Source organism: Eulemur rufifrons, chromosome 4, assembly GCF_041146395.1.
Source record: "Eulemur rufifrons isolate Redbay chromosome 4, OSU_ERuf_1, whole genome shotgun sequence".
Lineage (NCBI taxonomy): Eukaryota > Metazoa > Chordata > Mammalia > Primates > Lemuridae > Eulemur > Eulemur rufifrons.
Genome location: NC_090986.1, coordinates 44,866,039 through 44,893,512, shown reverse-complemented (window position 1 = coordinate 44,893,512; position 27,474 = coordinate 44,866,039). Strand labels below are relative to the sequence as shown.

At 33.0% G+C, this 27,474-nt stretch overlaps 1 protein-coding gene across 4 annotated transcripts in view; it reads right to left on the bottom strand.

Annotated features, from left to right (window-relative positions):
* Window positions 1-27,474, bottom strand: part of DACH1 (dachshund family transcription factor 1) — a 405,982-nt gene that overhangs the window by 109,276 nt on the left and 269,232 nt on the right. The window contains exons 4-7 of one of the 4 annotated variants that reach the window (XM_069467164.1): window positions 19,960-20,115; window positions 19,349-19,521; window positions 5,162-5,297; window positions 1,157-1,291 (exon numbers count right to left, since the gene is read on the bottom strand). The exons of 2 other annotated variants lie outside the window; for them this stretch is intronic. In XM_069467164.1, coding sequence (XP_069323265.1) covers window positions 1,157-1,291; window positions 5,162-5,297; window positions 19,349-19,521; window positions 19,960-20,115 — 600 coding nt within the window. The remainder of the gene's footprint in view (window positions 1-1,156; window positions 1,292-5,161; window positions 5,298-19,348; window positions 19,522-19,959; window positions 20,116-27,474) is intronic. One more of the 4 variants, XM_069467165.1, reaches the window with a different exon arrangement.

Sequence of the window (27,474 nt, the reverse complement as noted above, 5' to 3'; positions counted from 1 at the left end):
TTAACATGTTAGTATCTAGAAAGGATTGCCATTTTCTCATTGACATTTTATAGTGTAGATAATCTAAGCTGTAGAAATATTGTATTTTTTCTCCCTAAGCCTAAGGGACTTAGAAAACCTGTTTTCACATTGAATGGAAAATGTTTCATGCAAGCATTTTTACTTTTTTGTGAGTAGTCTTTCTGCGGTGGGGGAAGTTGATCCTCCTTAACTTAATCTCTTTCCATGCCTTTATTTCTATTTGATTATTTAAATACCCAACTTTATACATTTTCCTTTTTGACAGCCAATTAATTGTGCCCTTCATATATTTCCCCTTCGTATAAATAAGAAGTAGTTCTTATTTATAACACTGATTATTTGATAGCTATGTAAAAAAGATAGGCAAAGTACTCAATCTACATTTATAAAATCTGAAAATACTAAGTTAAAATGAAAACGGAAGCAGAGGGGCTTCTATATTCACAGTTCAACACTTATGATGTGAAAATACATATTTGCACTAACCAGATTATATTTCTAATATGCAAACTAAAATAATATTTCAATTTCTTCATGACACAACTTCATGAAATAGGGCATGAAAATATACATTTTTGCCTGTGAAAATGGATTAGGTTGATACTACCAAAACATAAGTAGGAAACTTTTGTAGCTTTGCATTATCCGGGCTTTGTTATTTATTACATACACTTTGAAACACCTACTAATACAATGACTTATAAAATTTGTTTCTATTTTCTTATTGGTCCAAAGATCACGTCTTTTAATCCAACAAAGATTTACAATAATTCTTGGTATATTGTTATTGTTCTCTCATGCTAAGTAAAATAATAGTAAGTCTAAAGGCACTGAGAAAGAGACATAGCAGACCTTTAGGAACTAAGAGATAACAATTGGGACAAACAATTCTCCTCTCTTTTAAATATAGTGGGTATTAAATTGCAACTTACCTGTTGTATAAGAGAAATGCAGCAGGTCTTCATTCATACTTCTTTTTTTTGTTGTTGAATAGGCGTAATTTTTACTTAATATTTTAGGTTTTTAAAGTATTTGTATGCTATTGTTACATAATATAGAGATATACCTACTTCTGTGATTAAAATCTACTTCATAAATTGAACTGGAAAAAAAAGGCCAAATAATCATATATTACCTTTTTCAATATGCATCCTTTTCGACTCATGTCCCATGTCATGACCAGCCAAATCACCCTCTTTGGGCCCAGGGAGTACATTTGGTGATAAGCCCATTAGCATCTGATTCATGGACAACCCATTCTGATGGACAGCTGTTAAACCCGAAACAAAAGAATAAACACAAAAATACCATAACACACAAGGTTCAAATAAATCAATATAACTCTTTTGGACTCAAAAGTAAATATAATGTAATGATCTAACTTTAAAGTTACAATCTATCCCTAAAAACACTACGAGAATTGATAATCATGACAATTCTTGAGGATAAGCAGATAACATAAAAAAAGACATCATTTCACTTTATTTTTATTTTGCATAAATTATTTTTTTAAATATCTGGGATACTTTTGAATGGCTATACCAGTGCAAACAGTACCAATGAAGTATTCACTTTTTTAATCTAGTGCATCAGATTCTCTTTCCAGCGTATAACCTTCCTTAATTCTGCAAGAACTACAAAGTTAACATTATGGAGCTCTTTAACACTATGGAGTTACAATTTAATAGATAATATTCTAGTGACCTGAAAGGGAAAATACAGTTTTCCACAAGTGCAATCATGGTTTCAATATTCCCATTCTATTGTAGTCAATAAAACACAAAATTTCATAGATATCAAAGTATTTCTTTAAAAAATGGTTTTGAAATCAAACTTGAAAATAAAAGTGACCATTAAACAAAATAGATCTCTTGAACTATTCACAGTAATCTGTCACTAATGTAATGATAAAGTAGATGACCAAACACTCATAATTTTCATAATCCAATCAATAAATTTACTTAATGAATTGTCTGTGAAAATCTTGGTTTTGTGCAAAATTGGAGGAAAAAAAATCATTCCTAAATACTTTCTCTGGAAAATATAAATTTTTAAAATATAATAAGAATATATTAGGAACTGCCATTTAGCAATGACCATTAGTAATAACTATTTATATTTATTTATTTACTTATTTAGACAGGATTTTGCTCTTTTGCCTGGGCTGAAGTGCAGTGGCATCATTATAGCTCACTGCAACCTCAAACTCCCAGGCTCAAGTGATCTTCCTACCTGATCCTCCCAAATAGCTAGGCCTACAGGCATGTGCCACCAAGCCAGGATAATTTTTCTATTTTTTTGTAAAGACAGGCTATCACTATGTTGCTCCAGGCTGGTGTCCAACTCCTGGCCTTAAGTAATCCTCCTGCCTTGGCCTCCCAAAGTGCTAGGATTTCAGGTGTGAGCCGCTGCTACGTGGCCTAGTAATAATTTTTTCAGGGAAAATTAGTAAGTTAAAGTCTGATGAAGTATGGAACATTTGCATAGCCTTAAGATATCTCCTCTCAAGATACTTACTGTCTACAGAAGTTTTTTTTTTTAAAAAAGTAGCATTGCAGTAGAAAAACCTGGTAGTTACCAACTTACCAAAATGATAAAGTTCTCACTAGTATTGTAAAAATATATGTCTCCTGAAATGATTCACTAGAAGGATATAGTACCACAGCTGTATGATTCCTCTCCAAAATCTGTAACTTAAATCTAATCAAGGGGAAACATTAAGAAAATCCAAACTGAGGGACATTCCACAAAACAAATGGCCTGTACTCTTAAAAAATGTTAACATATTGAAAGACAAAAAGGACTAAGGAACAGTTTCAGACTAAAGAAAACTAAGAGGATATGACAACTAGTTACGTGTGATCCTTGATGGGCTTTTGGAACAAGAAAAAAAAATACTTTGCAATTAAATGATTAATGGGAATACAGGTGAAATTTGGATTCTAAATTTATAGTACTAAAAACCTACAGTTCAGGTTTTAGTACTCTAATAATGTCATTTTCCTGATTTTGATCATTTTTCTGTGGTTATGTAAAAAAAAATTACTTGTTTGTAGAAAATAAACAGTGAAGAATTTAGGTAAAGAAGCTTTATATGTATGATAGGGGCACTAGATGATATTTTGCCTTTATGGATATATCTCTTTCAGAGAGATTGCCTGATTGATTAATGACTCAGAATTATTAATATTTTATTTGGAAATTTTCTGTTATTCTAAAATTATTTTAAATGACATTAAAATTAAATATACATATATGCACATATGTATGTATGAGTGTGCATATGTATATAATTCCATTTCAACAATTATATTAGCCCATACATACAAAAATGAATAAAAAGAATAAGAATAAAAAAAGAATACAATCAAGAATAAAAAAGAGGCCGGGCGCGGTGGCTCACGCCTGTAATCCTAGCACTCTGGGAGGCCGAGGTGGGCGGATCGTTTGAGCTCAGGAGTTCGAGACCAGCCTGAGCAAGAGCGAGACCCTACCTCTACTAAAAATAGAAAGAAATTATATGGACAGCTAAAAATATATATAGAAAAAATTAGCCGGGCATGGTGGCGCGTGCCTGTAGTCCCAGCTACTCGGGAGGCTGAGGCAGTAGGATCGCTTGAGCCCAGGAGTTTGAGGTTGCTGTGAGCTAGGCTGACGCCACGGCACTCACTCTAGCCTGGGCAACAGAGTGAGACTCTGTCTCAAAAAAAAAAAAAAAAAAAAAAAGAATAAAAAAGAATACAATCTGTTTCTATCAAGAATAAAATAGAATACAATCATTAATAAAAATAACAATAATGTGTAACAAAACTCTTTTAAATCTTCCCCAATCTGTCCATCATTTCCACTTAAGTATTATGAAGAATTTTTTTTGTCTGTATAAGATAGCACCTTTTCAATGATAATATCTTATAAAAACATTAGAATTAAAATCAATATTCATTATTAAATTTCTGACTCTGTCAGTATAGCATAAAAGCATGTTGAAATATTTTATTTGAAAAATGTTCTGAGGTAGTTTATAAAATTAAGAGAGTATGTTTTAGTCAGGCCAAATAAGTATTTATATTTGATATTATATTGAACTATATAATTGCCAATAATTGACTATTTTTATTTATAATTTTATTACATGGAATTTGATGTAATCATTAAATTATCCACTTCAATTGCTCCCAGATTAATTTTTGCTTTATACTAATATTCCTTTATAACCTATAAAGACACTATCTAGGAAATGTTTTCCTATTATGAAAATACTCTCAACAACAAAATAACTCATAAATTTTGTGTAATTAGATAATATTTATACTATAATTATAATTTCATAAAACAATAACTAAATCCTGGAAAAATACAATAAATATTGATTTTAACAACCAAGCTATTCTCTTTTAATATATTTATTTTATTGGAAAAATAATCTTAGATTTTCAGACAGACACAAAATCACCTGTTAATTGAACAGCACTTTGACTTTACTCTGAATTTTCTTGGCTATGAGGACCAAGATTATATATCATGAAAATAAGATGAAATAAAATACAGCCCCACTTTTTAAATTTTAATAATACATGACAATAATATGCATTATTGATTGTTACTGAAACCTAAAATTTGGTCAACTTCAAATTCTTCAATCCATTGATCATTTGAATAAGAAATATTTTTTTTTTAAATCTATCATTTTGAATTTGATTTCTTTTATTCCTCTTTGTGGATATCTTCATTAATGCAATAATGAATTTTAAAAGCTAATGAATTACAAAAACATCAAAGGTGGGGTTCAAGGAACAAAGTTGAATAATCCATAAACAGTATCCCTAGACATAAGACATTTGAGAACCGGTCCTGTTTACTTCAGAAACTCATCTAGAAGGTTACTTACTCTCTCTGTTTCATAGCTCAAATCTTTATGTGGGACATCAAAGACAGGGCGTTTATATCAGAACCTGTTAATGTAGTATCATACCTCATGATACTGCAAACTGGGAAACATAATTTTGAGAGATGGCTATTGCTACAGAGCTTCAGAACATGAGACATCTGAGATCTATTTGGAATGAGGGCATTTTGATTAGAAAAGCCAGCTGCACCTAATAAAGTTTAAACTGGTGACAAGTGAAAGTATGAGACCTACGGATTCTGTCAGAAGAGCTCTCGGTCCGTGCTGGGGAGCTGGACACGCTGCTGCTGCGATGTGACGATGGGTGACTGCCAGGCCTCCGGCCCTCCTCCAGAGAGGGGGCAGGCGAGGGGCTGTCGGGAACACGCTCCTGCACCACCACGGGAGGGGGGAGGGGAGAAAAGAGGTAAGTTCAATGGATCTTTGCTTCACGAATGTTGATTTTTCTCAGTACAATGAGAAATGTGAAGAAAATTATTTCATCAGTATTTAACTGTACTAAAAGACATCTTCTGCCTTGAGCAAAGCCAAACAAAGGGAAAGACCATTTACGAAATTATAGTTCCATGGATAAGCATCCCTGCAGTGATGGTAAATGTCAATCCCCTCTTTGGACAAAAAGTGAGCCCCAAGAATACAAGCAAAAATATCTGATTAGGAACCCATTAAACAGCAATGAATTAAGAAAACAAAGCAGGATTCAATTCTAGGTACATATTATTTTGCAGAAATCTTTAAATGTATTCTTTTGTTTCAGCAAGCACCTAAGAATCTTTTAGTACACAAATTATCAACATGATTGACCATAATATTAATAATAATACCAAAGGAGTTAACAACGATTTCATCATGGCACTGCTGTGGACATACTCAGATGATCACATTTTAAGGGATCGTGGAAATGGATTATTATTTAACATTGAAATATTCTTCTTTGATTTAAATAATTCTCAGACTACCTACCACCCTAGCTACCATTCAGCCACACAAATGTGTTAAGCCACACATTGTGAAATATGTATCAGTTGTGTCCCAGAGAAATTTGGTACTGTGTTTCCTCATATATACAATGAGTGTTATGTTAGCGCTCACGTCTCACTCCATACCTCCCCCCACTGACTAAGCTCTGTACCTTCCCCATTACACTAATACGCAAGTACCTGCATAAATGCCTCCAATGAGCTATTATAAATGGAGTTACAGATTAAGAAAGTACCCATTTGTTAACATTTTCTACTTTGAGTAACAAGACATAGGCCTTGATAAACTGTCTTTACACTAATTAATAAATATTTAAAAGTGTAGAAATAAATAAACATAGGCCTTGATAAACTGTCTTTATACTAATTAATAAATATTTAAAAGTGTAGAAATAAATTTCTATACAAGAAATAAGTATATTATTCCTTATTCAGGTGAAAAGATGCAAATATCAAAAGAGGAAAAGGTTCTAAAATGTAATTGGCCTATAGGAGGCTAATTTTTCCATGATAACAATGGTTAACTTAATATGGAAAACAAAGAGGAGGCTCAAGGTTTTGTACTAGCAGTGAGAATGAGGGTAATACAGGTCTTTGATCAAAGTGATTTCATTAGCCTCATGATGGTTTGAAATCCTGCTGTACATCAGAATCATCTGGCAAGTTCTAAAATGTGCCTATGCCTGGGCTTCACTCCCAGAGATTCTGATTTACTGAATGTTATGGCTCAATTGTGTCCACAAAAAAAGACAAGTTGAAATCCTAACCTCTGGTACCTATGAATATGAATTTATTTGGAAATAGGGTCTTTGCAAATGTAATTATTTAGGATGAGGGCATACTTGAGTGGTGACTCTTAATCCAACATGACTGGTGGACTTATATGAAGATGTTGTGAAGATAGGAGGGAGGAATGTCAAACTGGAGGCACAGATTGAAGTTATGCAGCTACAAACCAAGGAATGCCAAGAATGGTCAGTCGCCACCAGCAGCTACAAAGAGGCAAGGAAGGATTCTGCCTGTAATCTCAGAGGGAGCATGGCCCTGCTGTCATCTTGATTTTCAACTTCTAGACTCCAATAATTTGAGAGAATAAATCTCTATTGCTATAAGCCATCCAGTTTGTGGTTCTTTCGGAAACTAATATACTAGGTCTGAAATGGGGCCCAGACTTCAGTATTTTTTAAAGACTTTCCAGGTGATTTTAATATGCAACCAAGACTGAGCACCACTTTTCTCGTACTCTTTTAATTTTTCAATGCTGTACCTTGTCAATAAACATTTTCAACAGATATGCAGAGGCTTCATTTTTGAGGAGTCTGACAAATAAAATGAAAATAATCAGAGAACATGGCCAAGCCCTTTTCCCAAATTCATTCCATAAATGGTTTCCTAAAATATGTTCCATCAAATTAAAAAAAAAGAGTGCTATAAGAAACTTTATGACAAAACAATATTGTAAAGAAAAAAAAAAGGGAAAAATTGTCAACTAAATTCTACTCTCAAAAGTTGCAATGCACATTAGAATCTTGTTGTCATGATAACTTGAGCATTAGGAACTTTTGGACCAGTCTAACTTGCGGATTGGCTTCTGTAAAAGACAATAATTGGTCCCCCCGAAGGACAGCTGTATTGTCAGTATTGTACCAAAAAGCATTTAGCTCTTTACCTTAATTAATCAGAAGTTAAGAATTAAGCTCCCTACTTTCTGGAAATAACAAAATTGACTGATATGTAGGTTAAGGTAAGCAACACACAATATATTTTCCAACTTAAGTCATATGGGGTTCATTCCACTTGAAAGACTCCAAATGAGCAAATGACAGGGGAGGAGAGAGAGAGAGAGAAAGACAGAGAGAGGCAGAGAGAGGAGAGATGGGGAGAGAGGAAACGGAGGCAGGGAGGGAGGAAGACAAACACATACTGTAAAATAACATGAAAAATGAACACATTATCAGTTACTTTCCAAACTAAATAAATGAAGCATGTTATGCTTCTAACATGTCTAAGGTCTTTAATCCACATGGCAAACAAATGGCCTAAACTTTTCAGAAAAAAACACAAATATGATTTAAAAGAGCAAAGAATCCACATCTAGATGCCTAAAGTTACTTCTTGTATTCTAATTATAATTTAAAGTATTTGGGATTAAAAATATTTTTCTTAACATTGATCTCTACCCTAACCTATGAAGCAGCTTCAAAGGGCACTAAGGCTCATATCAAATCTTGCAATCACACACCAAAGGATGATCTTGACTAGTTCATAGCATTAAAAGATTAAATTTCATGTTTTCTAGAGTACTGGAACATTTATTATATAGATTTTATAAAACTATATAGAACTCCTTTATAATATGTATAAATGTATTAAGAAGTTATACTGTAGTTAACTGCATACATGACCAGAGATACACTCTTAAGGATCTAACCTTGATTTCTTAAAATTCTAATAAAGAGGCATACAGTTTGTCTAAACTTTGGAGCTAATTCCTAATACATCTTACTGTTAATACTTGGATTATACAGAAATGCATGGTATGTATTTGAGAAAGAACATTGCTATATTTTTACATAAATAGAATTTTCTAAGTTAACCATTCTATTTTATTCATAAGGTCACTCACACTAATGTTTATCAATACATTTTAATATTTTTCTTAATAATTATGTTAGTGATCTTGCAATGGCACATGTGTGGCTGAACAAAGTACAATCTTGAAATAAATCAATCCCTCTGAAATCATTCTGCAAGTCTGAGTTTTCTGTCATAGTAGATTTCTTAGTGATCCTAATGGAAAGCATTAGGATATGATTTTTTCTGAGATATTTAACTAACAAAATGCTTAAATATTTAATGCATAAAACTCTAGCAACAATGGTTATGCTATTAAAAATCATTCCTTGTTTATTTTATCATTTTCCAGGTAAGTAGAAAAAATGTTTCATTAGCCAATATATTTAATTGTCAAAGTTTTCTGTGGTTATTCCTTTAATTCATGAATTATTCACTAATTCATTTATACATTCAAAATACTTTAAAGATCACACAGTAAACTAAATAAAAAATCAATTAAAATCTTAATGTAAAATATATTTTAAAAACATAATTTAAGACTTAGTAAATAAGTATAGATAAAATTGTATTATTTAACTAAGCTTTAGCTTACTTTTACTTTAATTGTAGTTTTGTGATTAAGAACAGAAGATACAAGGACAATACCTAATACTGTAATACTGTTATTTAAATAAAATATTTTAATGTATGCAAATTTTTATGATTTAAAAGCTTAACTATTCAATTGAAACTTTCTATAAATTGAAACACAACATATTCAGTCATTTCACTTAATGTATAATTTCAATCTTTGGAACATGATGTATTGTTCTTTGAAGAATTTCATTAAAGTAAAATCCATTGAGCAAGTAAGATTTGAATACATTGTTGCACAATAAATTAATTTATTTCAACAGCTTAATTCTTTTATCATATTTATATGCTTGCCTTTCCAGAGTATTCTATAAGATGGAGAATAATGAAGACAGTAAAGAATTGCTTCGGAGAGAACCTCATAATTATTACTGAAACAAAATAGATAATGAGTTTTATTCAGACATAATAAGCAAGAAGCAGTTCAACGTCTATAGGAAAACTATGTAAACTGGATTTATCATTTCATTTGTGTAATACCCTTTAACCTCCAAGATGAGACTGAAGTAGGACAGAGAGGAAGAATATTTAATTTAATACTTCAACACACTGCTTTATAGTCCTGCATCAACTCTACCAATCAATAAAACACAATCTTTTGCAATGTTCCATCTTTATAAAACTCGCCACAATAATAAATGAAAATTTAAGAGGAGTACCCTTCCACTGAAAAAAAGGTCATACTAATAAACTAATGGTAACAGAAGAACAATAAAGGAAAAGCTGCATTTTTGCCTCTGGGTACAACAAGAAGTATTGGTCTCCAGGATAATTCTCAAAAGCAATGTACTCTAAAACACTAACATAAAAAGTATAAATTGTTTAGAACTACACACATGATTAATTAACCATTTAAAAAATTGCATTATCTCAGCTCTCTTCTCCACCTCAAAAATGCATTGCACTTTATCAAATTAAAATATTTTCTTAGGCCGGGCGCGGTGGCTCACGCCTGTAATCCTAGCACTCTGGGAGGCCGAGGCGGGTGGATTGCTCAAGGTCAGGAGTTCGAGACCAGCCTGAGCGAGACCCCGTCTCTACTAAAAATAGAAAGACATTATATGGACACCTAAAAATCTATATAGAAAAAATTAGCCGGGCATAGTGGCGCATGCCTGTAGTCCCAGCTACTCGGGAGGCTGAGGCAGTAGGATCGCTTAAGCCCAGGAGTTTGAGGTTGCTGTGAGCTAAGCTGACGCCACGGCACTCACTCTAGCCTGGGCAACAAAGTGAGACTCTGTCTCAACAAAAAAAAAAAAAAAAAAAAAAAAAATAAAATAAAATAAAATATTTTCTTAGAGTAAATAAAATTACAAGTCATTTCTCTAAAGGATTATTTCATTTAGCTTTAATTTATTTTGCTCTCTTTTTAATTCTCTTCATTTTTATCTGTTTTTAAATTAGAGATTCCCTCACTGAATATGATATAGAAGTATGGAGACATTTGTAATGTTAAATAAGTTGTCTCAATATAACATTTAATTTACCAAATTGATCAAGTTGACCAGCACTTTATATAACCAAAACTCCTGAGCTTTAAGACAATACAGACATAAATGTATTCATTCAAATAGTATTTGATGAACACTTACTATGTGCCAGGAAGGATACTGGGCTCTGGTTATACATAAGAGAACAAAACAGAAAAATTCATTCCCCCATGGAGCATATATCATAAACTGGTAAAAGTTAGTGAAGTACAGAATCATTTACGTTGATTAAGCATGACATTCAAATTGCTTTGCTCTAGAAAAAGGTGCAAAGAAGATTAACAGTAGAATTGAGATTCTGGATTAAAAAAAATACTAAAAAGTACTTCTAAGGGACATAATAAATGATGCTAGCATACTAAAATCTGGTTGAGGACCAAGCAGCCAACATCAAAACTTTATCGCTCAAAGTTCTAAATTCAGCCTCCAAAGGAAATTTACATGGCTTTCAAAATTTGTTTTGATGATAGTACTCAAGAAATACTCAATTGTGCTAAATGTGAAACTGATAGGAACCCCCATGAGTATAAAAACAACCTAACATTACTCTCCCCTTATCTTTCTGAACTTACTCTGTGGTCGTAGAGGACTATATTTTTCCCGCATCTATATGAAAATTCAGGTAGCCTTATAACTTTTCAGATTACCACTTGGTAGTATAAAGCCACTTTAGATTACCAGCAAAATATAAGCAGCAAAATAAATCATGACTCAGGAATTATAATTCATCCCTGTGTAATAATAAATACTAGCATTTTAATTAAAATGTAGGGCTTCTTCCTTTCCCACAACCAAGAGAGGTGTGGTAGACAGACAAAAGCAAGGAGAAAAAGGTAAATCCCTATTTGGCCAGCAATGCTATTACTGGCATCATTATTTCTGTATATGGCAAATGTTTTCAGCCAAATTTTTATCTAATAAGGCACAATGTATGTTTATGGCCACCAGCACTATGAACCTCTCATCTGTGGTTTCTTTGATGGGTCTGATGCATCCCTATGTTCCTGTGTCCTTTGAATTTCCTGCAGTTACATCTGGAGGTTTGGTTCAAGTTGATCTGGGGGCATGACTACTTCAGAGATGGCATTGCATGATTCCATTAGGAGTGTGTAATGTTTGGTTGGTTGCCTTTTATGGTGTCAGCCACCATTAATGGTCATGGTCGAGATTCATAATGGTCAAGATTCATAATGGTCACGGCCGAGATTCTTCACTTAACCAGGACTTTCAATTTGGTGATATTATCATTTTACATGCATTTATTTGCTAGAATATTTCTATGACCATAAAGTTCCTTCATGAATTATTTAGTTATCCTAAGTTCAGTTTGTATGGGAAAGACAGGAAAAATGCTGATCCCTACCATTTATTTATCCTTTATTGTCCTTTAAAACAATCAATTCCCTAGAATGCTCCAAATATGAACAATAAGGATTTTTAAGTATTGTTATAAGATCATGGATTTAAACATGTGATGTGTTTCAATACATTGTTGTATTATATCATTAGTGGTGGTTGTGTTGTAATGGTGTTTTTTAATTGTTAGCATTCTCTTTTAATATTTAATATCAAAATCCCAATAAACCTAAACAGAACATATTTACCTGTTTTTTTAAATCCAAATAAAACTATATGAAATAGTCTTTTGAGAAAAAATTATTTCTAAAAGTAATGCGCACATCCAGATTTATTTATGTTTGTTGAAAGAATATTCTACAACTGAAAACAAACATGAGACCTATGATATCACATTGCTCCAAGATTTTAATCCACTTTGAGAATCCGGTTACTCTGGTTCTAATTTTTATAATCTTTTCACATTTTAAACTTCATGTAAGTAAAGTCTTATTTGTTAATATAGGATTTTAAGAACTTGCTTTAAAGGAAAATATTAGGCAATGAATAATTATAAATTGCATTATAAATGTTTGTTCAATATTTAATTCTTCACATGAAAATTTCAAAAAGTCTCTCTCTTTCTCCCTCTCTCTCTCTTTCTCCCTCTCTCTCACACACACACACACACACACACACAATAGCTCAGCAGTGAAAATCAACTAATTTAAGTCACATTTCCTATTCTTGGAAAACTCTATAATGTAGCAGGGGAAGGAAAGATGTTTATTCAACAATGTAGAATAATTTGGATGTTGTCAAATTTCTCAAAAGCAATTCTACAGTATCTCTGAAGAAAAATGAAATCTAAAAATGCATTTAAAAATCTACTTTGCATTTTTTTAGGTGAAAAAGGCTGAATGAGAAAAAGAGTGAGAGTGAAAGAGGTCTAACTATAGAATTGTGATTATATTTCACAAGCTTGACAGGGATTCCCTGCAAAATTCTAGAACTTATTTTGAAACACATTATTGTGAATACTTTAGGACAAAACAAAACTAATGATAAGATGAAAGTGATGTCGGTAAACAAAGACTTCTAAATATTTTATAAAATACTAATTTAATTATTATGACAACCTAATGAGGTAGTATTGTTATCACCTCCATCATACAGAGAAGAAAACAAATACACATATATTAAAGAATGTGTCACATGACTCAGAAGTAGTGAATTGAAATATAAATCCAAGAAGTCTTCCTCCAGAATTCATGCTTTAAACCACTAACATATGCTGTCTTTCTTCTTTTCAATCTTATTTCTATTTCAGCAATAATCTTTTCCTCAAAATCCTTATAACATTGGGAAATTTATTAAATAAAAAGTGAGAAAAATATTGATTTATTCAGGGAGATTCAGGGTTACATAATGAATGGTACCTAAAGAGAATCAATTAGTAGAACATTTCAACCTATTAGAAATTCTCTGATGACAAGAGAAATTGATTTCTTGATTTATAGTGTTTATTTTACTCAGTGATTTAAAGTAATAAAGGAATATATCCTTTTAAAATCTGGAAATAACACAAAGATGGCATAAATAGCTAATGAGATAGTTTGGGGAGTTAACACTCCAAAGTACTTAAAGACCTTAAATCAATGGAATGGAAATTAAAAACTTAATGTAGGATAAACAAAAATCCCTAATACAAGTAGAAGATGAAGAATTGGCTTAACACCAGCCTGAGCAAGAGCGAGACCCCATCTCTACTAAAAATAGAAAGAAATTATATGGACAGCTAAAAAAATATATATATATAGAAAAAATTAGCCGGGCATGGTGGCGCATGTCTGTAGTCCCAGCTACTCGGGAGGCTGAGACAGGAGGATCCTTTGAGCCCAGGAGTTTGAGGTTGCTGTGAGCTAGGGTGATGCCACGGCACTCACTCTAGCCTGGGCAACAGAGTGAGACTCTGTCTCAAAAAAAAAAAAAAAAAAAAAAAAGAATTGGCTTAACAGAATTTTATGTCAAAAAAGCATGAGATTTATTGAGTCATATATTTAACTACCAAAAAAACTGAAAAATTATGACTACATTTATAGATTATAGTCCAAATTGAGGTTTATGTTAGTTCTAGTGTCTCTTCACTACCCAGTTCACTTCTAGAATATGTATGTGGGGAAGGGGATGCCTTTTTTAAAAAAAAGAGATCAACCCAAAAGCTTGATGAGAATGGTTAGAGGAAATTAGAATATTTGATCTGCAGAAAGAAACACTATGTGTACTAAAATAGAGAACTTAAAATGTTCAAATGACTAGAACACAGAATAAGTAGACATTTTTCTTCCAAGAAAATATAATGATGTTAAAGTTGAAGCTACTGAGGTCCAAATTTTAATTTGAATAATGAATAAATTCCTCACTCTTAAATTTGCTGAAAATAGAATAAGCATTCTACAAAAGCTTCGATATTTAAAAATGGATAAGAAGGATATAGAAATTATTTCTCTGCTATGGAGGAAGGTAGATTACATAACGTGTAACATCTCAAGTCTATGTTACTTCATGTTCAATGAATGTTAAGCAGTAAAAACATATGAGCCTCATTGACACATAGCAGACTAATACAGGTACAGAGTTTATAACTATTTAATATATCCCTACAGACATTTAGCTACTAGGGATTAAAATTAAAATTATTGTCTAAAGAGTATATGTCCAATTCCTCCCTAAAATTATCTTACTAAAATATTTCCAGTAGTCCAAGACAATCGGCCATAGAACGTCTGTGTTCAGTATTTTAGCAGAATCTCTCATACAGGCTTGCATTTAAAACAAATAACAAAGTCATAGTGGTACAATATTCCCCTATCTAGTTTTATTTTCCTCAATGCATTTAATTTTTTTCAACTCTAAATTCTCAATGGTTTTCATTTCTTTTCTACTTGGTTCTATACAGTGTTTTAGAGTTTAGTTTGAGCTGTCACATTTTTCCACAGCCAAAGATTCACAGAGGTTTGAGTTAATCAGATGTCTAACGCAATGACTGACAAACACTGTTTATAAAGGACTGGATAACAACTATTTTACTCTGCCTCTGTAAAAGAAAGTAGCCACAGACATCATGTAAACTAAAGTGTGTCTATGTTTAAAAATACCCACACCAGTGATAAAAACTAAATTTTGAATTTCATATAATTTTCTTTTTTTTTTTTTTTTTTGTTGAGACAGAGTCTCACTTTGTTGCCCAGGCTAGAGTGAGTTTCGAGGCGTCAGCTTAGCTCACAGCAACCTCAGACTCCTGGGCTTAAGCGATCCTACTGCCTCAGCCTCCCGAGTAGCTGGGACTACAGGCATGCGCCACTATGCCCGGCTAATTTTTTCTATATAGATTTTTAGTTGTCCATATAATTTCTTTCTATTTTTAGTAGAGACGGGGTCTCGCTCTTGCTCAGGCTGGTCTCGAACTCCTGACCTCTAGCGATCCACCCGCCTCGGCCTCCCGGAGTGCTAGGATTACAGGCATGAGCCACAGCACCCGGCCTAATTTCATATAATTTTCATGTGTCATAAAACATTATTCTTTTTTTCCTTTTTTCCCCAACCACTTAAAAATGTAAAACCACTCTTAACTCACGAGCCACACCAAAACCAGCAGCAGAGTGGGTTTCACCGAAGGACAGCAGCTTGTGGACTAGGACCCTGTTCCATTTTGTGTATTTGGTGTGACTATGCTAATGAGAAAATTATTGGAGCTTCTTTCTTTTATAGAAACAGGTAACAAAAAGAATTTTTTAAAATATAAAGCTGAGAACTTTTTGTTTTTACTTCTTTTCTGTCTTACAAATTCTTATTGCCATTGGCATTTAGGTTAATTTTAATCTTAATTCTTGTCATTACTCACAAAAATAATGTAAATGGTATATTCCAGCACATGGACTATCTATCACAGTTCTATTTTCTCTTCAAAGGCTATTTCTCCTGTTGTTTTATTCTTCCTGCATATGGGGGTAAATTTTTGGTATATAACATTTCACATTCAGTCAGCCTTCATACTTAGAATCTTCTCAGTCAAACCAACTTGCAGGTGCCATCTTAATTACCCATGTGGGCTCCATGCTGTTCAACATAGGATTGAATCATTTTCTTTGAGGAAAATAAAAACTTCCCCAAAACTAAATTTAAATAACATCTATTATGTGCATTTACTAAACAGTGCTTGTGCTATGCATTCTAGTACATAATTCAGGTTGATTTATTATGTTTTCCCTAATATTTAGAACTTCGTAGAGAACATCTTCTTCACCCTTATTCTATGTGGCTTCTCCCTTGAGTTTTCCCAGGTTTTGTAGATGTCTTCAAGCACCCAAAATTATTATAACTGTCTCATGCATTTCTTGAAATGTGTTTGCTTTCCATAATCTTTGCCTGTCAATGTCAAATTTGAAGCTGCATGGATGGCCTGTCTCACAAGAAAAGGGCTGCAAAATGGCCTTTCTGTACTTCCACAATAGCGAACTGAATTTCACTTTGATGGTGGCAATAAAAACTACCAGCTTTTACTTTCTGTAGTCATTCTCAATCAGAGGCATTGTTCCCCATATAGCCACTTCTGTTACCATTTACTCCACTACTCCACATTCAAAATCCAGAACTTCCTTTAATCTGCCTATAGCAGCATTTCTGAAAATATTTGCCCCGAGAGAAGAGCGGGATATCTCTATGACTGGGTAGATGTTGGCACACATTTTAAGACATAAAACTCCTCATTTTCTTATTCTCTTTTTGCATATTTTCTTCCTTTCTTCATCTCTCACCCTCCTCTCTACTCCTAAACTTAATCTAACAAACTATTGGAATATTGTTGACTTCTCAATAATCTAGTCCTGGATTGTTGTTCTAAAGGCCACTTCCAGAGGAAACTCAACTGCTTCTTCCTACTTATCTAAACTTAGACAACCAAGGATCTATTAAAAGGAGCTTCCTTATCTAAGAATTCTATTGATAAACATTAAATGTCACATAAACTATTTTTTTAAATGTGTATACGTTGAAAAATAATATAAACCATGTCTCCTGATATAAGCAGAGGCTTGGGGATACAGGAGTATGCAAGCCCATCTCCTCGTGCCCAAATTATCTACGGATTAAGACATCTATTATGACTTTGCAGTGCTAAAATGTGCTCTTCTATCATGTTTGCCTTATTTCTTAATGTAAATCTTATCTAAATGAGAGATTATAAAAAAGTTTTCAGTTTTGAAAATGAAAACTATACAATTAATATTATGAGATGCTTCTTTATAGTAATCACTACCAATTTTTCAAATGAAAATAATTGCATTTTATCATTAATACCTAGTATCTTCTAAATTTGCCTGAAGTAGCCATCCACCACAATGATGGAAACACTTTGATGGTTAGTTTTGTCAAACTTCGTGTAGGTAACTTCAATGAGTGAGGCAAAAAGAATGTCAAATTCTCAGTAATAACTATTGCCAAAAGTAATCATAAATTGAATAATGCAGTGATACTTTGATTAATAAATCATCTGGTGGTAAAGAAACCCTCTTAAAAGCATTCAGAATAGAGAGGAGTTTTATAAGTTCTTTCTTCATAGTTGCTTGGCTAACAATGTGGCATGCGCTGACATTCTCTCAAGTGGAGGTTTTTAGCAGTTAGTTGATCTGGGTCTTCTGTGATATGTTTATTTTTTTTTAATTTTTCTTCTGGTAATGACACTTCAGAAATGATAGAAGGGACTGGAACACATCTTTGGTTATAAAACCATTGCTAAAAGGAAAATTCCCATTTGCATATTACTCAACATTTTCTATAAGTAGTAATAGGACCTTTTATTAATATATAAGACATGCACTAGAGGCTACCCTAAATTCCAGTGCATATTATGTTCAGAAAAATGAAGTAATGATTATGTTAAATCAGGATCATGAAGGATGAAGTATCTTCTACCTAGTTTAAAAATTAATAGTCTATTCTTAATTTTCTTTTTTGTTATTTCTTATTCCTCAGCCAATCCGACAATGCAGTGAAAATATTTTTATTTAAAACATATTATAAAATAATATGAATAAAAATATATACACATACATGCACACATATTTAAAGGTATATAGATAAACAAACACAGGAGAGAGGAGAGTTGTATATTTACACATATATGAAGTTTATAAAATAATGTTACCTTGTATTTACAGTGTATTTTTTTTTTTTTTGAGATAGAGTTTCACTCTGTTGCCTGGGCTAGAGTGCCATGGTATCAGCCTAGCCCACAGCAACCTCAAACTCCTAGGCTCAAGCCATCCTCCTGCCTCAGCCTCCCGAGTAGCTAGGACTACAGGCATGCACCACTATGCCCGGCAAATTTTTTCTATACATATTTTTATATGTCCAGCTAATTTCTTTCTATCTTTTTTTAGAAGAGGTGGGGTCTTGTTCTTGCTCAGGCTGGTCTCAAACTCCTGAGCTCAAACAATCTGCCTGCCTCAGCCTCCCAGAGTGCTAGGATTACAGGCATGAGCCATGGTGCCCGGCCAACAGTGTATTTTTGAATTTACAAAAACTTTCAATTTTTTTTTTTTTTTTTTGTTGAGACAGAGTCTCACTTTGTTGCCCAGGCTAGAGTGAGTGCCGTGGCGTCAGCTTAGCTCACAGCAACCTCAGACTCCTCGGCTTAAGCGATCCTACTGCCTCAGCCTCCCGAGTAGCTGGGACTACAGGCATGCGCCACCATGCCCGGCTAATTTTTTCTATATAGATTTTTAGTTGTCCATATAATTTCTTTCTATTTTTAGTAGAGACGAGGTCTCGCTCAGGCTGGTCTCGAACTCCTGACCTTGAGCGATCCACCCGCCTCGGCCTCCCAGAGTGCTAGGATTACAGGCGTGAGCCACCGGCGCCCGGCCTAAAAACTTTCAATTTTATTATTTCATTTAGTGTTTGCATCTACACTGTGTTATCCATTTTTTTAGATATTGAATATAATCAGAAAGATTGAGTTGCATGCCCAAAGTGACACAGCTAGTACGTGGCAAAATTTAACCCTTCTAGTCTTCCAATTCTCTACACCTAAAGGCTCATAATACCACATACACACATATGCATAGTCACAAATGTTGAATACACATAATATGAACTATATCATAGAATGTTCTATGTTCTTCTCTCTCTTAACAGTTGTAATAGAGAACTTAATATAATCCCAGCCTCTCTAAATATCGTATCCCTGAGGGGAGGGGTTCTTGCTACATGTGATTTTTCTCATAATCTATTTAGTATCACTTAGCTTTTTAGAGTTGAGATTTACTTAAGAAATAAGAAAAATGGACTAGAAGATGGTGGCTTAAGATGAACATGCCAAAACAATTGTATGAGACAACAATTACCTTAATAACGGATGTCTCAACTCTGGATGGAGGACTCTGAACTTGTGCTGCTGCCGCCATATTTGCAATGGTGCTGAGGTGGTTCATCTGGCTCATTGCCATGGTGACAGATGCTGGAGGTAGGCTGACAGGAATTAGAGGGTGGGGCATCATCATAAAAGGAAGTTCCAGTCCTATAAAAAATACACATATAACATCATTGCTCTGTTCCAAATAAAACTGTGAAGTGTGATATAGCTCACTTATTAAAGTCATTAAGGACATAAATCATTAAAAATTGAAATATTCAAAAGGATTCTAACGATGGAAAGAAAAAATATTTTTCCTCTTTGTATGCAGTAACACTGTCCTCTCAGGGAAATTAGGCTTACAGTTTGGTGCCATGGTTCATCATATTACCACTCTTCGTGTGTTCAATACAAATGGCCAGTTCTTTGCTATTAATATATTATTCCTCTGATTAATATAAATCTTTTCTAAAATACTAGAGTTTAATTTATCAAAATTAGCTATCTATAGTATATCTCTTTATTATACACTATTTTACCATCTGATAATTACAGAATTTTTTTTTAAACTACCATTTTTCGTGCTAAAAAATGCCATCGTACCATTTGGCAGAAGGTGGCTGTGCTGAAGATGTCTGAGAGGATGACTAACTGGAAGGCTATGTGCTCCAGGCATGCGGGGATGGGTAACAGAAGCCTGAGATCCCTGGGAGGGGGAAGAGTGCAGTGTTTCCTTATCCCAAGAACCATCACTGCTGCCTGTGGGGAATGAATATAAATTATTTGGATATAATATTAGTCCAAAGCTTCCAATGACTCATTTGAAATGAGGCTTAAATAAAATATATCACATCTGGAGACTGGCAAACTGATTTCTAGGGAAATAAGCTGAAGTAAGTAAATGTCCCCCAAACTGTAATTTCTTTTTGATTTTCTATTTCTTAGATAGGATCTTAAGTTTTTAGAAGGTAATACAGAAGTATCTTTTAACCTATTTGTGGAGTCTAACCCTGTTTGACTACCTAACTTAATATTAAATGGGTTCTATTGTATAATTAGATAATTAATTACTCCTTGGAACTGAAGCACACTGATGATCATAGAATGCAAAGTTATCCTTGTAGTAATGGTATCCTAGTTGCCATTTAGATTTAAAGTGCCTAACAATTCCACAGCAACTCCTAAAAAGAAAACCATTAAATGCCCAACTTGGTTAGACATTATACAGAGAACACAAAAAAACACTTTACAAAAGATAATAATGCCAAATCAAAAACTTAAACGTGCATATGTATGTGTGTGAATAAATACATCACTTGTTTTCAAATAAAGAGAAATATAAATTTATGATTGTCTCAATATCAGTGCTAAAGTCAAAACCACACATCTGAGGACCTGCATTTCATTACTGGGGGAAATGTCTTAGATTGAATTAGATCTTGAAAAATCTTCTTAAAGTACTCATTGGAAGGTGTTTATAAATCATTTTAATTTAGATATGACTCCAAATTAAATTAACTTAATATTAATTTATTCCTTAACTGAATCTGTTGACTATACAAACTATCCACTTCAAGAAAACTTCTGTAATATCCTTGTCAGCTTATGCGTTTTTTATTTCTTAAAAAAGAAAAGAAGATACCATACTTTCATATAATATGCATGGAAACAGCAAAGTTGGTAAAACTCCAATTTAATGCGTTAGCTGTGCTAAAAGCCTCATTGTAAAATCTCTACGACATAGTTTTTAATGAAGAATACTTAGTTACTGCCATGATTTTTTTCCATTTACTTCATGAAGACAGTTAAGGTTCAATATAAATTCAAACTCATTAGCTCAATACTGTCTGGATCTTAGAGTAAATTGTTCAGAAGTGGGTAATGAAAACTCAATTCAAATTCTTCAGCAATCAAACAAAGCAATTTTATTAAACAATGAAAAGAATCAATTAAAATGGATATCTTTATTATCTTTATTATTTTACAAGAAACCGTGACAGCTTTTGGTTAAAAAAAAAAAAAAAGTTTATAGCTTTATACAGAAATGACTCACATAAAAGAAATTTCTACAGCTTGTTCCTACGCTGTGATATAAAAGTTCACTTTCATATTCACAGATATATACACCATATTTCTCTACTCATGACTTTTTTGACACTTATTCCAAAGTACTAGTCAAACATGTAAAAATTATAAAGATATGAATTTTCCAAATGTATGATGTCAAGAGAATATTATGATAAAAACTTTTAAACATCTTCTCTTTACATTGCCTTTATCAAAGTATATGCAAATTTTTTCATTATAGATTTAATCCATAAAATCTGGAAAATTTGATTTGGTCAAATTTTATGCTTCAGCATTGGTTTTAACTTTTATGTTATCAGTTAAAACAAGAATTGACTATTGAAATGTAGAAATAGAAATAACTTTGGAATAAATATTATTTTAATATGAGAACTACATTGCAATTTATAAATAATAGGTGATATTATTTATTTATTTATTTATTAGAGACAAGGTTTCTATCTGTTGCCTTGGCTAGAGTGCAAGGGCACAATTATAGCTAATTGTAACCTTGAACTCTTGAGCTCAAGTGATTCCCTTGCCTCAGTCTCCTGAGTAGCTGGGACTACAGGCATGCACTATCATACCTGGCTAATTTTTTTTTAGAGACAGGATCTTGCTATATTGCCTGGGCTGGTCTCAAATTCTTGGCCTCAAGCAGTCCTCCCACCTGGGCCACCCAAAGCACTGAGATTACAGGCATGAGCCACCATTCCCAGCCTCATAACTTTCTCTATATGTTATACTTCATTTAAAACATCCAAAAAATGTAAGGATTACATTTTCATTGCATATTTGAGGATAATTAACTAACATGTGGAGTAAGTACTCACATTCATTATTTTGGATTCAGTTTGAGTTCCATTTATACCTATAACCTACTTTTGTTTTTCTGTTCATTTGAACTAATTTCTTCTTTTACTGGAATCCTGATTCCAAGTTAATAAATGAGAAACAGTTATTTCTTCAAACATATTTAAATTTTACCCTCATATCAGTAGAGATGCACTATAATTCTTTTTTCACATTATCAAGGTATAAAATATTAAGCTAAAATCTTATTAAATCACTCCGAAAACAAATTATAGACAAAACACTGCCCATTTTCATATCTTTTTTGTATCACAGAGTATCAGTCCCTTGTGTATGGGTAAAGATAAATCATTCATATGTGAATTTTCCATAACAAGTTTCTAATACTAGATTGGATTTTCTCACTACATAGAATGCTCCTAGCCATCTCCACCAATCATCATTTGTTAAATACTCATGATGTTAGCTCATTTGGATAATAAATAGAGCAAACAATTAAGAAACTAAGTCTGATGAAAAATATACAATATATAACCAAGTCAGCTGTAAGTGATTTTTGCATTATTTATAACATCCTTTTCCTCTATTAGCATGAATAAATAAGTTGAAAATAGGCCACTTCAACTAGACATGCCTATAGTTATTAAGTGTATACTTTCAATTTCTATTTTAAGCTAATAAATATATCACCATATAAGCCAGTATACATGTACTATGCCTACACACAAACATATATATACCTTTAAGATAAATGTTTATTATTAAGACTGAAAGAGACAGCAGTATATTCAATATATAAAAATATTTCTCATAGATTGAACACTGGAAAAGGAATTACTAAGCCATATTTCGTAGAGGGAGATAGAAACAGAAAAAGAACTGATTTATTTCTCCTCCTCCATTCTTGTAGAACCACAGTTTTTTTTTTTTTTTTTTAACTTTACAGGGTAATAAAAAGATGAACCTTATATAACCCTACTATCTTCAAAGAATATATGCTATAATAGGGGGTTGAAGCATGCACACAAAAACTCATAAAGGATGATATTAATAAAAATATAAAATGGTGAAGAGCTAAAGAAAATAGTCATGCGCTCATGAAAACATGCAATGCATCAAGCTATCTGATTATTTAGAACCTATAACCATATTTTAATGTTGAGGGGGTGTGAGAATCAGGGGAGAGACGATCTCTCATACCTAGACCTAAACACACACAGTGAGGAAGCTCTGGAACAGGGTCTGGGCTACACAACACCACAGGTGTAAGCAGATCTGTATTGTGAACTGTAGAACACATGGGCACTTGTTATATGATGAAATCAAGTGATGAAGCCCAGCCACTAAAGCCATGGCATGATTTTGGAGGGATAAAAATAAATATAGCGTTTTGCAACAGCCAGGTGTAAGTGGGTACATGAATGTAAAAAGGAAAATGGAAATGAACACCTGATTTCCAATTTTGTCTCCAGCTAAAGACTATTAACTATATATTTATATGGCCTGAAACAATTTACTTACTCTGCCTAGTTATACTGCTATTAAGAATATATCAATAATTGCATATTCCAATATATATAATGTATATATAAAAAGTGATTGTGTGTGTTTAGTTCTCCTTTCATGTAAAAGATGTGTATTCCTCAGAGATAAGCAAGGTTATCTTCAGATTTAGTGTAAACGAAATTCAAATATGTAAGGACTTGGGATGGGAGATCCTCTCCTCCTTAGTCTCTCCCTACCTTAAACGAAAACATAGTTACAGATTCTGAAAAAGCAAACAGATTGATGTGCTATTTAAGTCTGTTCATGCGCTCAGACTATTTTCCTTGGATCACCCTCATTTTATATATATATATTTTTTTTTTTTTTGTATTTTATGAGACGTATTTTATGATGGATCAGGTTTTAAATACAGAAATATATCCCTAAAGTTTGAAAGCCATCCCTGCTCTCAGGGTACCAGATTACTGGAAAGTCAGAAATGATGGGTTACAAATATAAAATGGTTTTAGTTTTCTGCTAATTACTGCCTTAAAACATACTTTGTCAAAGTTCCCTTTTCTGTCTCTTAATAGCGTGGAGCAGATTTTGCATATAATACATTTATTCTAGTTAACACTCATCTCTGCTTCCCCATTCTCATCAGCAGTGGTTGTTTCTAGAGTCCAGGTATCTGCAAGACAAAGGGGCTGGCTCAGCTTCCCATCCACCCCATCTTCTTCCTCTCCTTCTTCTAGGTAGTAGGATAAAGGTCTCTTGCTTAAGGTTCCGGCTTAAATTCTCCCTGCACTCCCTGCTATGCTTATTAAGGCAATGACATCTTCCAAGTGGCAGATGTCTAAATGCTAGTTATCTCCTTGGGGGTAATGTCTGATCGTTTAAGGAGGTCTCATTGAGGAACCCCCTAACTTTACAAGTCTGTGACAGTAGAAATCTCCTCCAGTTTCATGTTCTTCTAGGCTCCCTAAGCTCCCATTGTCTCTTGATTCTAAGGCCTTCCTCCCGCCCTGGGTCCTCCTGTTCTGATGATGTCCACTTTCTCCACCCTGCTACCTCTTCTCAACTCTTTATTCCTCTGCTCAAATGTGTACAGAAAACAGATGAGAAAAATCACATTAAAACAGAAATCAAGCTATCCAATAAGGTGGAAGCATCTGCAATCCTTAAGTAATTCTTAGAACTCCCCTCCCTTGACCTTGGCAGTGAAGAAGCACTTGGAAAAGGGATCACTAAAGCACACCTCTACCCATCAGACACTGTCTTTTCACTTGAATGAATTCTTTAAATTCCCTCTCCCTGTGGTCCACTCTTACAAATGAAGAAAGAAGAGGTTTACGGAGTCTGGAGCAGCAGTGAAGATAGCAATGCTGGTTCAACTGCTATTAATAAGTACCAAGTGTTTTTCACTTTCTTTAAAATGAGCAGTACAAAGCAACTTTCATTCTTGTTGGTGAACACAGAAAAAATGTTACTTAATATTCTGTTATATAAGCATATTCAACAGAACCAACAACAAATATGACTATATTTTAAATCAAAATTTAGTAATTCTTCTTGTAAATAAACTGACATAAAGGGAAAATATGTGAATGTTTGACATTTGAAATGTTATTTCACAAATCAACTGAAACTTTAAATTATTAATTGAGACACAAGTTCAAAGAAAAAAAGATTATCATGAATAAGAAACAATAAACAATGATCAAATGTGAAGATAATCATTATAAAAGAGAAAGACGACCACTTTAATTTTTGAAACACAATTTTTAGGCAGGCAAGAAAATGAAAAATGTTTTGGGGAAGGATATTAGTAGTTTCTCTTTAATAAAAACATGATAACAATTTTAAGTCTGTACATGAGTGGTGCCAATTATAATCTTAGCCCAAATAGTTATATTTATTATTGAATTCATTCATAAATATATCCAATGAGCAATAAGCTCAAAAAGAGAAGGCTACAGTATTTTTTAATGTGTTTTGGATAGAATGCACATAAAATAAACACAAAATTAAAGTGATCTGTAAAAAATAAATGTCTTTTGAATTTCCATACATTAAAATAGTAAAAGTATATTCAAACACCAGATTATTATCCTTTATACCTAGATGACATGTAACTATTTGTTAAGATTTTCCCATAGCCTGATCCTGAAAAAGGAGGCAAGTCTCAAAGGGACTAACGGTCACACCACTGCTTAGTGAGTGACACTGATAGATTGTGACGGGAACCTGACATTGTCAAGATTCGTTTACAATGAAAATGACGGCAAGAGCAGGCATTTACTCCATACCATTGGAGACCACTTAGAAGGATTTCAACTCCATCTTAACAATGGAAACAAGACTACCAAGTAAAAGTAAATACTAGTTACAGGTGCTATAGATGTTCAGCTGTTATTTCAGAAGTAGGTGAGAATAAACAAGCTATCATCTTTTAGTGAATTAACTTCACCCAATAAAAATGATACAAAATGTCAGTAGTAATGCTAGTATTCTGCATAAATAGTAGGAACAGTCCTTTCATGAGTTACTGTAACATAGTCTTTAAATATTTTTTTTTTGATAACTACCTGAGCCCAGTTGATTGACTTTAGCATATGTAAATACTGAAGTCTTTTGGTGCTTTGGTTTAACTTCAGTACTTTTTATATAAAATGAGGAAAGAAGAAATCTTTTAGGGGCATAATTAATTAGGGGCACAATTAAAAATGTTCCAGATAAGTATAGTGGTTTAGCAAAGACAATATCACAAATACTTCCTAATTGGTATTGCAGAATAATGCCCTCAGAGAAGGTCATTTCCAAAGCCTAAAATTTATATCTGCACATGTATCATGTTTGACTTGGATGTTCTGGGGAAAAACAGAAAAGGAGGGCTTTCATGTAACACAAATCCTGCTTGGCTTAATCTTCTGACATCAATTTACTTTTCCCGAGAGAAAGAATAGTATTGTCAAGACATCTAACTATCCCTTTACCCTATACCATAAATACATCATTTACAGAAAAATTTTCCTTTCCCAGAAATAATTAGATATATTTTCTTCAGCTATCTTTGACTAAACCTTATCCTGTTACTAGAGTGAAACATATTTTTGCCGTGCAAGGGGACTTTTATTTTTCCTTTGATATTTTCTTTCGAATGTAGAGCTGTTTTGATATATTTTATTTTATATACAACAGTGATAATATAATGTTGATGTTGTTAGCATTCTTGGACTCATCAGAACTATACAAATCCTAATTTTTTTCACCTACTTGAGATATTAATATTTCTATTGCCCTATATACTCACAGTGTTGCTGAAAGTAGCAATAAGACGCAGCACAAAGTGGCACACACTAATGGAAACTAGAGCTGCTTATTTTTAAATTTTGCCTAAATATTTTTTACCATAGAAAATTATTGTTGACCTAAAAAGAACTGGAAACAAATTGTACAATCAGAGCTGACATTCAAGTCATCAATGTCAGATGAACTATTTAAAAGAATATGTAATGAACAGGCAGACATTACCAAAAAAACAACTGATTTTTTATCCTGAGAAACTTTGGGGAATTATGGAAAACAAGAACAGCGTTAGGGAACTTAAAATAGGCAATGGTTTCAGTTTGAAATAGCTTTGATTTTGAATTCATAAAAATTGTTAGAATGAATTACTATATATAGATAAAAATGCTTCCTGTATTTTTCATTATATCATACCAAATTTCAGAAAGTTTTGATGCAACTTAA